General features: G+C 46.9%; 1 protein-coding gene across 5 annotated transcripts in view; it reads left to right on the forward strand.

Annotated features, from left to right (window-relative positions):
• The window catches only part of STAU2 (staufen double-stranded RNA binding protein 2), a 403856-nt gene that overhangs the window by 73158 nt on the left and 312723 nt on the right, over window positions 1–17975 (forward strand). For all 5 annotated transcript variants that reach the window (XM_075353165.1, XM_075353168.1, XM_075353167.1 and 2 more), the window contains one exon: window positions 1781–1916. In XM_075353165.1, the coding sequence (XP_075209280.1) occupies window positions 1781–1916 (136 nt within the window). The remainder of the gene's footprint in view (window positions 1–1780; window positions 1917–17975) is intronic.

The following is a 17975-nucleotide window of genomic DNA, read 5'->3' on the forward strand; positions in this document are numbered from 1 at the left end:
GTCTTCTGTCCCCTGTTGCTAACAATCTGGGGTCCAATTGCGTATTGTTGGTTTTTATTACAATCTCTGGCCTAACAGTCGGTTGGCATGTTTAGGCCATTATCACACAGCCGTATTAAAGGGACAGTTTGGTAAAAAATAAGTTATGTGTTGATCGGTGGGTGTTCGACCACTAAGATCTGTACCGATCTGAAGCCTTCGTAATTTTTCCCCCGATGGAGGGAACTTTTTTTTTTTTTTTTTTTAATTTTTCCCAGATTATGAATTGAAGCTCCATTAATTCTCTGCCATAAAAAGCCGAGTGCAGCCGCATAAAGAATGAATAGAGCGCAGGTCAAACACACTCACGGCCTCTACTGTGTAACAGGGATAAGGGTGCCCGGCTGCCAGCTCATGCCTATCAATAGGTTATTGCTTATCCTTTGGATACTGATAAGTAATGATGGGTGAATAGTAACTATTCTGCTCAGATAATGCTTACCGAATACCGAGTACTATTCCAGTAGTCATCACGGCAAGAAAAGTGCTCGGGTTCCCCATTAATTTTCATTATTCGTGACAAATGCCAGAATAGTACTTTGGGATTCATTACGAATAATCTGGACATGAATAGTTAATATTCGCCCATCACTACTGATAACTTTGATTTCACCGGACAAACCTTTTAAAGACTTCATCATCTGTTTCCCAAAGAGCCGCATCGGGTCTACTTGTGCCACAGATTTCTTAGGGGTTTTTTTGTTCAGAAACCTAGAAAACAGAGTCTGCTCACCTACATCACCATATTCCAGGTCCTAGAATCACACGGAAAAAGACTATACGAAGAAAAGAACAACACTTCCAGCAATATGAAGGATCCAACCACATTCACAGAGGAGCTCAGTTATGGACATGGAGTCATGGAATCAGACAGTAGAAAAGATTAAAAACACCATGTGGAAAAAGACAACGCATTTCGGCTCTGCCTTAGGCTATGTGCGCACGTTTGCATATTGCATGCAGTTACGCTGCGTTCTGCACCGCAGCGTAACTGCACCGCAGCGTAACTGCATGCGTCCTGCGTCCCCAGCATAATCTATGAAGATTGTGCAGGAGACGTGCGCACGTGGCGTATTAGAGCGCAGCGATTCGGCTGCTGCCCGAAACGTGCGTTCTAAGAAGTGACATGTCGCTTCTTTTGTGCGCTCTGCATGCTGTCTATAGGGAGAGGCAGCATGCAGAGCGCACGAATTCTGCAGGCACCAGGCGCTTCAGAACGGAGCTTTTCAGCTGCACTCTGAAGCGGACCTTTTGTGTGCGGTGCAGAGCGCACACGTGCGCACAAAGCTTACTCAGATTTACTTTTTAATGAACAAATAAACATGAAGTTTTATTTTACTGCCCCTTCTCTGTGAATGTGGTTGGATCCTCCATATACCTGGAGGTGTTGTTTTTCTTCCTCTTTGTGGGACCTTAGATGCCATTTGCTTGGCTGTTCTCGCCTTGAAGCATGATATGATGGCGTGTATATGGCAGCAAACAATAGTCTATATAGGTCCAGAGTAGAGAGATCTACAGGCCCCAGAGATAAAGCGTGGCCATGTGTATGAAGCCTAATGGAGGGACATCCCATACGCTACTGGCTTACAGGAGATGTCGGGGGTCCCAGAGGTCGGAATACACTCTATATTCGCTCGAATCTTCATGTGTTTCTATATTAATGTTTTTTTCTGCGTTGTATATTACTGTCATTATAGCTTTGCCTTCCGTGTTCTCACATCATAGTGTCCTGTCCTTTCAGGTAGCATAACCCCAACAGTGGAGCTGAATGGTCTCGCAATGAAGCGCGGTGAGCCGGCCATCTACAGGCCCTTAGATCCAAAACCACTACCCAACCACCGAACTAACTACAACTACAGGGGGATGTACAACCAGAGGTCAGTCCGAGTCTTCACTCCTTCCATTAGTACCTGCATGCTGGATATAGGGGCGAAATGTGTCAAAACTACAGCTTCTTGATGTATTGTGCAACAAATGTAACAAGAGGCGCTCTCCTCTTAATAGATTGTCTACGTCTTTGTTCCATCCATGCTCCAGATGGCTGCCATAGACTTCTGATACACTTTCTGGAATTATTTATTCAAAATTTGCCTTGTCATTTGGCAACAGCAAAGATTACAAAAATTATATGACTTGTGGGATTTTGAGGGGATTTGTTTCTACCACTAGTGATTGGACTGGTGAATGTAGGTGCACATATTTAGAAGAATATTTGCGATACTAAGAATTTCCTACAAGTAAAATATATCTTTGTACCGTGTTAGCCAGTAGAGATAAAAAAATTGTTTAAAAGAACTGAAGTCCTCAGTGGTTGATACCTTTTAATGGCTAACTGAAAAGATGGTAATAATTGCAAGCTTTCGAGACTCCTCAGGTCTCTTCATCAGGCATGGTATAACACAAAATCTGAAGAGTCACATATTTATACACAACAGGACTTAGAATAGTGCAGTAAAAAAAACAAACAAAAAAAAACAAAAAAAAAAAGTTATATGAAACAGAACTATCATTATGGCAGGTGGGGGCAAACTGTTGTGGACAGTTTGCCCCCCCTGCCATAGTGATAGTTCTGTTTCATATAACTTTTTTTTTTTTACTGCACTATTCTAAGTCCTGTTGTGTATAAATATGTGACTCTTCAGATTTTGTGTTATACCATGCCTGATGAAGAGACCTGAGTAGTCTCGAAAGCTTGCAATTATTACCATCTTTTCAGTTAGCCATTAAAAGGTATCAACCACTGAGGACTTTCTGTTCTTTTAAACAATTTTTTTGAGAATTTCCTTACATTTTAGCTTTCTTCAGCGCTCTATTGGGAGACCCAGACGATTGGGGTATAGCTACTGCCCTCCGGAGGCCACACAAAGCACTACACTAAAAAGTGCAAGGCCCCTCCCCCTCTGGCTATACCCCCCCGTGGTATCACGGGTTCTCCAGTTTTTAGCTTTGTGTGCGAAGGAGGTCAGACATCCACGCATAGCTCCACAGATTTTAGTCAGCAGTAGCTGCTGACTATTTCGGATGGAAGAAAAGAGGACACATATAGTGTCCCCAGCATGCTCCCTTCTCACCCCTGGATGGTGTTGTAAGGTTGAGGTACCTATTGCTGGTACGGAGGCTGGAGCCCACATGCTGCTTTCCTTCCACATCCCCCTGAGGGGCTCTGAGGAAGTGGGATCCTGCCGGCCTCTCAGCTCTGACGCCGGGCTCCATCCACAGACCCATTTGAACCTGCTGGATACGGAGCTGGAGTACCGTTCAGGGACATGGCCCTGCACCATTACAGGTACTCTGTGTCCCCGTACACACAGGCACAGCACACTCCAGACTTGCTGGGTGTGCTAGTGCGCCGGGGACAGTAAAGGGTTACAGTCACTGCAGCTTTGCTGAGTGACTTTGTGTATTGGGAACTACCACGCCGGACGCTCCGGGAGCGGCGGCGCGGCTGGGACTTGTAGTTCGCCGGGGACTGGGCGCCGACCGCGCTTTTACGGCGGCGGCGCTTATAACTCCAGTCCCCGGCTTCTGCGGCCTAGTGCCGCTTCGTTCCCGCCCCCTCCCTGTCACTCAGGGAAGGGGACAGGCGCTGAGCAATCAGCAGCGCCGAGGGCTGGAGCCTTTTTCCATGCTCCAGCCCTCTCACTGCACTCTGTCGGACGCCGGATTCCCGCTCTGCCTTGGGGGCACGCCCACGGCCCGCCCCTACTCACACGAGCTGGGGAAGAAGCCGGCAGCCATTACTGCAGAGCTCGGGGCACCAAGGCAGGACAGTGGCGATCATACACCCGCTTATGGGCGGGCGGTAAGAGGCACACATAGTGCTGACCACAATATCTATGCAGTGTATACATGTGTTGTTTTTAACTACATAGGTCGCTATATGCCCGCTGGGGGAGCGACACATCAGCAGCAGGAAAGCAGGTGTGCTAAAGCACAGGCTTTCTAGGCTGCTTGTTTTGCACGACTGAGGTGTTCATTTGTGTTTATGCTGATATGATACATTGCACTGTACAGTCGCTAGTCTTAGCTATATTCTCCTGGAATGGCTAGACTACAGCAGCAGAAAACCAAGGGTGCTGGGGCACAGGTTTTTTTCTATGCTGCTTGTATTGCATGGGCTGCAGTGTGCATTTGTACTTGTGCTTGTATGCTATACATTGCACTGTATGGTCACCCTTCTGGGCTATATTCCCCTAGATGACCAGTCTACAGCAGCAGAAGAGCAGAGGTGCCAGGGCACAGGCTTCTATGCTGCTTGGATTGCATGTGCTGCAGTGTTCATTTGTACTTGTGCTTGTATGCTATACATTGCACTGTAGGGTCACTCTTCTGGGCTATATTCCCCTAGATGACTAGTATACAGCAGCAGAAGAGCAGGGGTGCCAGGGCACAGGCTTCTATGCTGCTTGTATTGCTTGTGCTGCAGTGGTCATTTGTACTTTATGCCTGTATGCTATACATTGCAATGTACGGTCACCAATCTTGGCTATATACTTCTAGATAGCTAGTCGGCAGCGGCAAAAAAAGCAACACAGATTTCAGTGCTGTTTTTACTACATGGGATGCTGTTCATGACACCGTCCCATTGTGTGCATGCTCCCCTGTAGCACGTCGTCTGCCGGGGTCTCTAGCACTTCGTCTGCCGGGGCTCTACTAGTTGTGGCCAAAGAAACCTCCTGTCAACCCTGTCCATGGACAGGGACGGAGTAGTCATAATATAGAGACTTGCACCCATGGGCAATCTACTTGAACAAAAGGCAGCTCTTCAGGGCTTTGATACTGACATCGCTCTCAATCCAGATACACCGGGTGGTAACGCCATACGGAATGATCCTATACCGTCCATCAATGGAAGGTTGGATCTTTCTCCCTCAGCTCCCCCAGTGGAGATAGGAGACGAACAGGAGAAGTTCCTTTTCAGTGTCTCACGCAGATATTGAGTTTTTTTTTTTTTTTTTTTCTGGCCACGCTGACTTCAGAGCAGCAGTCCAGGAACACCACGCTTACCAGATAAGCGTCTTCTCCAAACGTTTTTAGGATACACGTTATCCCTTTTTTCCCCTGACGTGGTCAGCGCTGGACCCAGGGTCCAAAGGTGGATTCTCCAATCTCCAGGCTTGCATATAGAGCCATAGTTGCACTGGAGATGGGGCTTCACTTCAAGATGCCATTCACAGACAGATGGACTCTGGTTGAAATCTGTCTAGGAGGCTATCGGCGTGTCGGTTGCTCCGGCATCCACAGCCGTATTGGCAACCTAACCTTTTCTGCTGTTCTTGCGCAGCTGACCTTGAGCAGGGACATCTGTACCGCAGAGGCGTCCGTAACCCCGCAATGTCTGCACTGCGACTTACCCTGTTAATGCTGTCCTAAAAGTACAGTCGAGGTTTCGGTCCTTCCCAAGCTCCGGCAGGTCCCAATTGTCCTCGTGCAAAAGGGCTACAAAACCTCAGACGGGCTCAGATTCCGGCCGGGCTCAATCTCGCCCAAGGAAGGCAGTCGGAGGAACCGCTACCAAGGCGGTCTCCTCAGGACTCTCAGCTCTCTCTCTCTCTCTCCGCATCCGCGGTTGATGGCAGACTCCCTCGCCTTTGGCGACATTTAGCTGCCACAGGTCACAGACCGGTGGGTGACGGACATTGTGCTCACGTGCACAGGACAGTGTTCTGTTCTCGTCCTCCGACTCCATTCTTCAGAACGGCCCCACCTCCCCACCGAGCAGATGCCCTGCTGCAGGCGGTGGACGCTCTAAGAGCAGAAGGAGTGGTGATCCCTGTCCCCCCTCAGGAACGAGGGCGAGGGTTTGTACTCCAATCTCTTTGTGGCTCCAAAAATGGACGGTTCCTTCCGTCCTGTTCTGGTTCTGAAACTGCTCAACGAGCATGCGAACGCCGGGCGGTTCCGGATGGGATCCCTCCGATCCGTCATTGCCTCAATGTCTCGAGGAGACTTCCTTGCCTCAACAGACATCAAAGATGCCTATCTCCACGTGCCAATTGCTACGGAGCACCAACGTTTTCTACGTTTTGTGATAGGAGACGAACATCTTCTGTTCGTAGCTCTGCCATTCAGTCTGGGACAGCCCCACGGGTGGGCACCAAGGTCATGGCAGAAGTGGTAGCAGTCTTGCACTCTCACGGACACCCGGTGATTCCGTACTTGGACGATCTACTCGTCAAAGCAACCTCCCTCGAGGCATGCCAACGCAGCCTGAATGTTACGCTGGAGACTCTCCAGATTTTCGGGTGGATCATCAATTTGGCAAGGTCAAATCTGTCTCCGACTCAATCACTAACGTATATCGGCATGGAGTTTCATACTCTATCAGCCATAGTGAAGCTTCCGCTGAACCAGCAGCGTTCACTGCGGACAGAGGTGCAGTCTCTCCTTCAAGGCCAGTCGCACCCCTTAAGGCGCCTCATGCACTTCCTAAGGAAGATGGTGGCAGCCATCGAGGCAGTTCTCTTTGCGCAGTTTCATTTGCGCCAACGGCAATGGGACATTCTCCGCCAATGGGATGGGCAGTCAACCTCCCTGGACGGGAAGTCTCCCTTTCCCTGACGGCCGAGGACTCTCTGCAATAGGGCTTATTCCCACCTCATTGCCATAGCCCCCATCCTGGGCAGTGGTCACGACAGATACGAGTCTGTCAGGGTGGGGAGCAGTTTGTCTCCGCCACATGGCTCAGGGGACGTGGACTCAGCAGGAGTCCACCCTTCAGTTCGATGTGCTGGAAATCGGGGCAGGGTATCTTACCCTATTAGCTTTCCAAAAGTGGCTAGAAGGGAGCAGATCCGAATCCAGTCGGACATCTCCACAGCGGTGGCATACATCAACCACCAAGGAGGGACACGCAGTCAGCAGCCTTCCAGGAAGTCCGGCGAATCCTCATGTGGGTGGAGGACACAGCATCCACCATATCCGCAGTTCACATCCCGGGCGTAGAAAACTGGGAAGCAGACTTCCTCAGTCGCCAGGGCATGGACGCGGGGGAATGGTCCCTTCACCCGGACGTGTTTCAGGAAATCTGTTGCCGCTGGGGGGGGCCGGACGTCGACCTAATGGCGTCTCGGCACACCAACAAGGTCCCGGCATTTATGGCACGATCGCGCGATCACAGAGCTCTGGCGGCAGACGCCTTAGTGCAAGATTGGTCGCAGTTCCGGCTCACATATGTGTTTCCACCTCTGGCACTCTTGCCCAGAGTACTGCGCAAAAAATCAGATCCGATTGCAGCCGCGTCATACTCGTCGCACCAGACTGGCCGAGGAGATCGTGGTACCCGGATCTGTGGCATCTCACGGTCGGCCGACCGGGGTCACTACCAGACCGACCAGACTTACTGTCTCAAGGGCCGTTTTCTCCATCGGAATTCTGTGGCCCTGAACCTGACTGTGTGGCCTTTGTGTCCTGGATCCTAGCGTCTTCAGGATTATCCCAAGGGGTCGTTGCCACCATGAGACAGGCTAGGAAGCCCACGTCTGCTAAGATCTACCACAGAACGTGGAAGGTTTTCTTAATCTGGTGCTCTACTCAGGGAGTGTCTCCCTGGCCATTTGCATTGCCTATCTTTCTTTCCTTCCTACAATAGGAGTTAGAAAAGGGCTTGTCGCTAGACTCCCTCAAAGGGCAAGTCTCAGCACTATCCGTGTTTTTTCAGAAGCGTCTAGCACGTCTTTCTAAGGTGCGCACGTTCCCGCAGGGGGTTTGTCATATCGTACCCCCGTACAAGCGGCCGTTGGATCCATGGGATCTGAACAGGGTTCTAGTTGCTCTCCAGAAGCCGCCTTTCGAGCCTCTGAAGGAAGTTTCCTTTTCTCGCCTGTCACAGAAGGTGGCGTTTCTCGTTGCGATCACATCGCTTCGGCGAGTGTCTGAGCTGGCAGCTCTGTCATCCAAGGCTCCCTTCCTGGTGTTTCACCAGGACAAGGTAGTGCTGCGCATCATTCCGGAGTTTCTCCCTAAGGTAGTATCCTCGTTTCATCTTAATCAGGATATCTCCTTACCGTCCTTTTGCACTCATCCGGTTCACCGGTATGAGAATGATTTACGTTTGCTAGTTCTGGTGAGAGCACTCAGAATCTACATTTCCTGCACGGCGCCCGTACGCCGTTCCGATGCCCTTGTCGCTGGTACGCGCAAGAGGTTGCAGGCTTCTAAAGCCACCCTGGCTCGATGGATCAAAGAACCAATTCTGGAAGCCTACCGTTTTGCAGGGCTTCCGGTTCTTTCAGGGCTGAAAGCCCATTCAACCAGAGCCGTGAGTGCGTCCTGGGCGCTACGACACCAGGCTTCGGCTCAACAGGTGTGCCAGGCAGCTACCTGGTCGAGTCTGCACACTTTCACCAAACATTGTCAGGTGCATACCTATGCTTCGGCGGATGCCAGCTTAGGTAGAAGAGTCCTGCAGGCGGCAGTGACATCCCCGTAGGGGAGGGCTGTTTTGCAGCTCTAACATGAGGTATCTCTTTACCCACCCAGGGACAGCTTTTGGACGTCCCAATCGTCTGGGTCTCCCAATAGAGCGCTGAAGAAGAAGGGAATTTTGTTACTTACCGTAAATTCCTTTTCTTCTAGCTCTTATTGGGAGACCCAGCACCCGCCCTGTTGTCCTTCGGGATTTCTTGGTTGTTTGCGGGTACACATGTTGTTCATGTTGAACGGTTTTTCAGTTCTCCGACGTTATTCGGAGTTAATTTGTTTAAACCAGTTATTGGCTTCCTCCTTCTTGCTTTGGCACTAAAACTGGAGAACCCGTGATACCACGGGGGGGTATAGCCAGAGGGGGAGGGGCCTTGCACTTTTTAGTGTAGTGCTTTGTGTGGCCTCCGGAGGGCAGTAGCTATACCCCAATCGTCTGGGTCTCCCAATAAGAGCTAGAAGAAAAGGAATTTACGGTAAGTAACAAAATTCCCTTCTTTTTTTGCCTGCACTGCTATCTCTGGCCATCAGGGGGTGCTCTTCGCTCATATATTCGTAGCACAAGCTGCTCAGCTTCATTAAAGCATCATCGCTCCTTCGATAACGATCTGACGGTAAAGAACGGGCAATATTAGTTTTGTGAATTAGATTGCCTGGGAACTTCCAGGTTTTGTTCAGGTCTGAAATTTGCTAGCATGCTTTACAGGGGGGAAGTGTCAGACTTTTCCCCCCCCCCCCAGTTATTCATCGTAAGTAGATGGACTTCTTTAATGAGATACAGTAAGAACCGGATACACCATTCTAGGAAACAATATTATATTATTATATTTATGGTGGGTGTTAAGAACTTTGGCTTCAATAATAATTGACTCCAAAAACGTTATTGCCAGTAACTGCCCAATTTATTGTTAGAGAGGTTTCCTCGTGTGTTCTGTAGGAGCGCAGCCCTCCTCTGCGCCTGAAGATTGACATGTCAGGCCGGCAGAATATAAAACACTGTACAGTAGAGTAAGAACATATTAAACAAATTAAACTGTACGTTAGCTTCCAATAGAATTGTTGGTGCGTGGGATGTACACTATAGAGAAAAAAATGATGTATAAATATAACGATCTTTATTCTATTACAGTAGACAAAAAAAACACACCCCAAATTTATTCTCCCCAAAATAAAAGCAGAACTAAGCCAAATGTGGGGTAGGAATACTGCCCAGGCAATTAATTACAGGACAAGCAATGTGCTGTTCTGGTTAGCAGAAAGAAAGTACAATACTGTAACTACAAATGCAAATTAATATAATAGATATAATATTTATTCACTTTTATATAGTGCCATTAATTCCACAGCGCTTTACATACATTGGCAGCACTGTCCCCATCGGAGCTCACAATCTAGAATCCCTACTTGTATGTCTTTTGAGTGTTAGGAAGAAACTGGAGAGAACATACAAACTCCTTCTAGATGGTGTCCTTGGTGGGATTTGAACCCTGGACCCCAGCGCTGGAAGACTGCAGTGCTAACCACTGAGCCACCGTACCACCCCAAATTGATAGACATGCTATATTGTATATACTGTACAATGATATACAGTATACAGTACATATGTACAGAAAGTTACCTCCAGAGCGTGGTGAAAGGACAGAATCAGACGTGTGCATGGTGAGTATTTGCTCGTCTTGCAAATCATTGCTCTTAAACCAAGTTACAAATTTGTAAAAAGCTTTGCTTGTCTTACAAAACGCTCTCAAACCAAGTTACTCTTAATCCAAGGTTCCACTGTATTTACTATTTATTTTAAAGAAAATTTCTTGTTTTAACAAATAATGAATATCTTTCTCACACACTTTTTGAATGAAACACTTCTCTCCCGACGCCGTTGTCAGCTCATCGGTAAGACGTGATGTCTCCAGTCGGCTCACTGTTTGCAGGATGTACCTGTTTTATGCCCTAGTATTGACCTTGACAATTGAAGTATTCCCCTGTCTTTTGGATAGGCTCATCCAATCACCAGCACAATAACTAGGCTCATATCAAGGGGTTGCAGGATTCTATTATAAAAGGCATGGTTTATACAGGGAAATCCTGGTGTGCGATTCTCTATTTCGAACAGTGCCTGTAGTTACTGATTTTGCCACTAGGTGGCACTAGACACTGTACAATGAAATGACTGGACGCGTTATGTAATCTTTTTCGTAGCTTTCTACACTTTGAATGCGATCAGCCGGGTAACGAGCAGGAAATTACTTTTTTTTATGGATAGACACTCATAAGGGCTAAAAAAAAAAATCTTTGCATGCTACAAGTTTCCAATAATTAATTATTCTGAAGAACTTTTTCCCCATTGGCAAAGACTTCAGTGAGATTCTCCGGATGGATACAGTTTGGTTCTTACAGTGAGGGTCTCGAGTGTAAGACCCGCTATGTATTTTACTTTAGTCTGAAAACGGCATATGAAAACAAGTGTTGGAATCTGAGTCCGGTACTGAAAAGCCGGTCTACAGAATGCAGATGTCTTCATCAGTGACAGGTGGATGGACGGATCTGCAGCCATCATTCATTTCTCCACTCCTATAGTGTTATCTCATCGACAGGACAAAGTGTTTTCATAATCAGTCCTTGAAGAGGCCGCCATAGTAAAGCCACCCCCCTCCCTACCATAGATCAGACAGATGGTGGGTATTCCTGAAAGACCTTGGCTTTGTTCACGACAAACAGCTTCAGTTTATGGCTTTTCTCCGGATTGGCACAGGAGGACCGTAATCCCGTCTTTGCTCATCTTGATGCCTTTAGCAGCTTTTTTTCTGGATGCCGTCCAGCTTGGTTTGAGCAGTCTGTGCCAGCCGTCCATTCTCCTCTGTGCTGTTGCTGGCTGAGCTAAAGATTTATTGTTTTCTGCGGTAACTCAAAGACTTCACCACTTTGCAGGTTTGAGGTGACTTCCAACTTGTGCAACGCTTAGAAAAGGTGCACGCCTGACTTCCATGTTTCACTCGCACACGTCTTGAGTCTTCTCTAGAACTGAAGGTCTTGCAGGTCATTAATATTTTAAGATGAAACATGGACACGTTATTGTACTCTGTACAGGCTTCTATTTCCCGCTCTGACTTTGTATTCCATTTCATTCAAAGGGGTTATACGATAAAAGAAAGTGATCACCCTATCCAAGGGAATGGTGCTAACTTGTTGATTGATGAGGGTCTAACTGCTGGGACCCACACTGTTTGACAGAACGGTGCTATTACGTGGGTCTGTCGGTGGGTTGGGGCTATGGAATTCTGCTGCTGGCCGATGGAGCAGGCTGGCAGGAGTAGTCAGGTCAGCCAGGAGGGCAGCAAAGATATAAATTCCGAAGGCCAATAAATGGTTTGGAAACAGCTCACAGTGAAACAGAAATAAGCAAGAGAAGATGGCAGAAGATTGAACCAAAGTAGCTTAACTGTACCTTGAAGCTGCTAGCAGTGTTTGTAGGGTGTGTCGCTGTCCCATTGGCTAAAGCAGGGCGCTGATTACTCCTTCTGACAGCACACACACCCATACTACAAGACTGGACGGCACTGCAGATTCCAGACACCCCAGTCTCAGTGGCTGATCAGAGCCTGTGCCGCCTGTTGCTTGGTAAACACGATTACGTTGTTCGGGGAATGTTTGAAGTTTTTGTGGTTGCCTATTGCTTCTGGACCCAATGTCTCCTCATTTATTTCTCATTCTGGTTGACCCAGAGGTCCGATCCCCATTGCTCAGTAAGTTATCACCTATTGTGCAGCTCTGTGTTAGCATATCTTCACCAGACTACCTGTTTAAGGCCATCATACAAATTTGATATATCTGCCAAACTCACCGATTTTTATCAAGACTGGGGGACCATCGTGTGGTGGCCTCATGTTGAATTGTAATACCTGATGGCTGGTATTTACTTTGGTCAAAAAACATGTTGCTCATCTGAACCAAGCAGGTACGTGGATCTAGCATAACTTTTAGTTTGACATTAGCTGTGAATGAAGAAATAAACGCAAGTAAATGGTTTACGAAGTTAGTCTTCTAAGATAACCTTATGCTAGAAGCTAGAGATGCTTTTTCCAACCTATTGGAGGTCGTCATTTGCTTTTCTGCCAAGTTACAATATGAATATTCAATTTACAAACCTCTAAGCTCTGAATAAAACCTGGCCTGTGATCCTCAGGATATAATACCTGCGGATACTGTAAGGGGTACTTCTCACATAGCAAGATCACAGGTTTTGTGACGTACCAGTGACCTCATCAACAATCTCACTGTGTGTGACACTAAGCAGCGACCTGGCCCCTGCTGTAAAATCGCTTATCGTTACACACTGTTCTGGTTCATTTTTTGGTCGTCGGGCTCCCGCAGGGCAGCACACATCGGTGTGTTTGACACATTACCCAACTACCTTGTTCGCGACTCACATAGGCGTGCATCTTCGTTGTTTTCCGCGCCCTCACTGTTCCGATTGATCGCTACTGCATTCGAATTGGCCGCTTCCATCCTCTGTTCTGGCTTGTGGATCGCAGTACATTTCAGAGAGCTGAAATCACTTGTCCTGGACCGCTTGTAGCAGCAGATTGTATTACAGTCCATTCTGCATCAGGACTGTAGGATGGACAAGGATGGAGACGGATGGAAGCGCTATTATGTTGCCTTCTCTACAGGCAAGGCCGCCCAGTTACAACGCAGTTACGACCACCAATCGGAGCAGAGGGGGCGCGAAAAAGACAATGTAGATGCACGCCTATGTTACTAATAAAGATTTGAATCGTGCTATGTGACAGGGTCCCAGCGACCGCCGTATCGTTGCTGCGTGGTTGGGAAGATCTGACTGTTTGATAGCTCACTAGCGACCCTGTAGCGACGTACCAGTGATCCTGACCAGGTCGTATCGTGGTCGGAATCGCTGGTACGTCGTTTAGTGTGATGGTACCCTAATACTAAAGGAAGACAGAAGGATACAAGGGAAGCACGAATGCTATCACCAAAGCCCAGGTAGATAGCAGAAGTCAAACACTAAAGGTGGTGTCACACACAGCGACAACGACGTCGCTGCTACGTCACCATTTTCTGTGACGTAGCAGCGACGTCCCGTCGCTGTCGCTGTGTGTGACATCCAGCAACGAACTGGCCCCTGCTGTGAGGTCGCCGGTCGTTGCTGAATGTCCTGCCTCATTTTTTGCTTGTCGCTCTCCCGCTGTGAAGCACACATCGCTATGTGTGACAGCGAGAGAGCGACGAACTGAAGCGAGCAGGGAGCAGGAGACGGCTTCTGGCAGCCTGCGGTAAGCTGTAACCACGGTAAACATCGGGTAACCAAGAAGCCCTTTCCTTGGTTACCCGATATTTACATTAGTTACTAGCACCGCCGCTTTCACGCTGCCAGTGCCGGCTCCCTGCTCCCTGCACACGTAGCTGGAGTACACATAATTGGTTAATTACCCGATGTGTACTCCAGCTACGTGAGCAGGGAGCCAGCACTAGCAGCGTGAGAGCACACCGCTTAGCGCTGGCTCCCTGCACACGTAGCCGGAGTACACATCGGGTAATTAACCCGATGTGTACCCTGGCTAGGAGAGCAGGGAGCCAGCGCTAAGCGTGTGCGTTGGTAGCCAAGGTAAACCATTACCCGATATTTACCTTAGTTACCAAGTGCAGCATGGCTTCCACAGCGACGCGTGTCGCTATGATCGCTGCTGCGTCTGCTGTTTTTGACAGCTAAGCAGCGATCATAACAGCGACTTACTAGGTCGATGTTGCATCACAGAAAATGGTGACGTAACAGCGTTGTCGTTGTCGCAATGTGTGAACCCAGCTTTAGCTGAGGAATAGGCAGCAACTACAGAAGTCTCTGAAGCAACAGGAGACACACTATAGCAAGGAACAAACTCTAAACCGCACCTAAACTTACCCAGGGTGAGGTTTATAAAGGGAGTCAGAAGGAATCAAACAATAATAGCTGAGGGGAAAAAAAAGTTCCCCAGGGTCAAAAAGTCAGGTGGCTACAGAGGCAGGGAACTGTCAGATATCAATACATCCCTCCAATCTCTTTGATATTCTAGCACTTGCTGCCACTGGATTGTTAGCCGGCCGAGACACCTCCAGAAAATCACATTATATCATTTTAAATAATTAAATTGTATTTTATTGCATGAAATAAGTATTTGATCACTTACCAACCAGCAACAATTCTGCCTCTCACAGACCTGTTATTTTCTTCAAGAAGGCCTCCTACTCTGCACTCTCTGCATTAATTGCACCTGCTTGAACTTGTTACTTGTATAAGGCTACTTTCACACATCCGGTTTGAGCCGTGCGGCTCAATCCGGCTGTGAAGCCTATGCAACGGATGCGGTGAAAACACCACATCCTTTGCATAAGTTTTTTACATGCGGCCGGTCCGGTTTTTGCCGCTTGCGGCATGCTACTGAGCATGCGCAGTGGCAAAAACCGCATGCGGCGGCCGGATGCGGTTTTTGCCGCATCGTGCCGCATCCGGCATCCATAGGGATGCATTGGGAAAAGCGCCGCATCGGCCGGATGCGGCGCGATGCGGTTTTTTTTGCCGGAGCAAAAAACGTTGCAGGGAACGTTCCATCCGGCCGCTGCATCGGCTAAATCTGCCGCATGCGGCAAAAACCGGACCGAACGCAAGCCCATGCGGCACAATGCGGCACTAATTAAAGTCTATGCAGGAAAAACGCAACCGGCAGCAAAAAAAAAACGGTTGCGGTTTTCCTGCAAACTGCCGGATTGTGCCGCATTGCAAAAGCCGGAGGTGTGAAAGTAGCCTAAAAGACACATGTCCACACACACAATCAATCACACTTCAACCTGTCCACCATGACCAAAACCACGGAGCTGTTTAAGAACAACAAGGACACATTTGTAGACCTGCGCAAGGCTGGGATAAGCAACAGGACTATAGGCAAGCAGCTTGGTGAGAAGGTAACAACTGTTGACTTAATTATTTCAAAATGGAAAAAGCACAAGATAACTGTCAGTCTTACTTGGTCTGGGGCTCAATGCAAAATCTCGCCTTATTGGGTAAGGATGTTTCTGAGAAAGGTCAGGGATCAGCTGAGAACTACACGGGAGGGTCTGGTCAATGTTCTGAAGAAATATGGGACCACAGTCTCAAAGATTACTTTTAGTAGCACACTACGCCATCAGGTTTAAAATCCTGCAGGGCTCACAAATTCCCTATGCTTACGCCAGTACATATCCAGGCTCGTTTTTAAGTTCCTCAATGACCATCTGGATGGTACAAAGGAGGCATTGGAGAAAGTCATGTGGTCATATGAGACTAAAATAGAACTTTTTGGTATCCACTCCACTCGCAGTGTTTGAGGAAGAAGGATGGATTTAATCCCAAGAACACCGTCTCAACCATGAAGCATGGGGTTGGAAACCTCATAATTTGGGGGTGCTGTTCTGGAAAGTGGACATGACAACTGGTCTGTATTGAAGGGAGGATTGATGGGGTCATGTATCGCGAAATTTATTTTGGCCAACATCCTCCTTCCCTCAGTAAGAGCATTGAAGATGGGTTGTGGCTCGGTCTTCCTGTATGACAATGACGCAAAACACACCACCAGGGCAACTAAGGAGTGGCTCCATAAGAAGCATTTCAAGGTCGTGGCGTGGCCTAGCCATTTTCTAGCCCTGAACGCATTAGAAAATCTTTGGAGGAAGCTGAAGCTCAATGTTGCCCAGTGATCGCCCCAAAACCTGAAAGATCTGGAGAAGATTTGTATGGAGGATTGGGACAAAATCCCTGCTGCAGTGTGTGCAAGCCTGGTCAATAACTACAGAAAACTTCTGTAATTGCAAGTAAAGGTTTTTGTACCAAATATTAAGTTCCATTTTTTATTGTATCAAATACTTACTCATGCAATAAAATGCAAATTAATAATTTATAAATCATACAATGTGATTTTTCTGGATTGTTTTTTTTTTTTTTTTTTATTCTGTCTGCCACAGTTGAAGTGTAATTCGACAATGTATCAATCAATCATTTTCCTCTCTATGTGTATGTATATGTATGTATGTGTGAATATTATATATTCGTTTATATCTTTATTTACTTATGACACTTGTATAAGTGTTTTGTGGTTTTTGTTTTTCAAAAATGCTGAAAAATGCAATGCAAGCTGGAAATACACTGAACAAAACATATTGGGTTCATCTGATATGCCTCCTAAAGCACCACTCCAGTTTTTTTTTGTATTTTTTTCAGCGCTGGAGTGGTGGTTTCAATCTAATGTCTCTTCCCCAGTAATATACTCGCCCTCTGGCATATTCATCTTTTTCCGGCTTTCCTTCAGTCCCATGGCATCATCCCTTAACTGTAATTTATAATTGGCCGGAAGTTAGAAGTTTCGTCAAGTGTTGAATGCAAGTCTATGAGAGCCAGAACAAGGCCCAAGGTTAGACAGAGCGCATAAATATGATGGACTACCAGGCAGCAGGTTCATTAGTTCTCTAATGATAATCTCCTGCTGATAAAACGGATTTTATCAAATTTCCACGAACCAACTCAGTAAGTGATACATTGCTAGAATCAGAGTCTCTGTCTCTGCATTATGCTGATCTCAGATTAGGTGGTGAAAACCTGGTGACAGATTCCCTTTTAATGAACACATTTTGGTTAATTCATATATAAAACTAACCCGAAGATCTTCTGCACTAACTAAACTAATCATACTAGTGCTGAATAGTAGAAAAACACCATGTATTGTCCGCAAACTGTTATAAAATCTCACAAAGGACTGTACTCTTCCTGCCATTGACTCTTCAGGAATCTGTGGTGGTCATTCATGGGTTCAACTTTTTTACATACTCTCTAGAAAAAGGTTGGAAGGATGGAGTCTAAAGTCCAAGCAAAAATCTTGAGAAGAATTAGAGAATAAAGCGGAAAATAATTTAGAAGGGTAAAGAGCAATATTATTTATGTCCACCAATTGTTCTCCCAAGACTGCTAAGAAAATAATGTAGAACTAGTAGACTAAATTTAGGGACAGTGGGGGGCGAGGGATTGAGAGAACAGTACATGACGAGTACATGGGGTCTTAAACCTACACTTCTTTTGCTTGTTTTGAAGTAGATTTTTATTTGACTGTGTACAGAGCCAGTGCTGGACATCAAAACTGAAGATACTTGCTTCGAAGTGTACACCAAAGAATTGAAGAAATGGAGATTTAAGAAACTTGTCCGCTTTCTTCACAAATGGCATCCGTCTTATCCATGGACTGGATATGATCTTGCAGTGCATCTTTATTCATGTTAAAACTATAATACTATCCACAAGCTTTAGATTAACGTGGCGTGGTCTCTGGAAGACCACCATGCAGTTCAAATTTTATACTACCCATATATGTGTACATATTTCCTGTCTCACAATAGATGTCTGTAAGAAAGAACAGTACAAAATAGTAAGACTTAAAGGGGTTGTCCAGGACTTAATAATTGATGACTAGTGATGAGTGAATACTAAACAATCAAGTTTGGAT

Source organism: Anomaloglossus baeobatrachus, chromosome 6 (genome assembly GCF_048569485.1).
Source record: "Anomaloglossus baeobatrachus isolate aAnoBae1 chromosome 6, aAnoBae1.hap1, whole genome shotgun sequence".
NCBI classification, from domain to species: Eukaryota; Metazoa; Chordata; class Amphibia; order Anura; family Aromobatidae; genus Anomaloglossus; species Anomaloglossus baeobatrachus.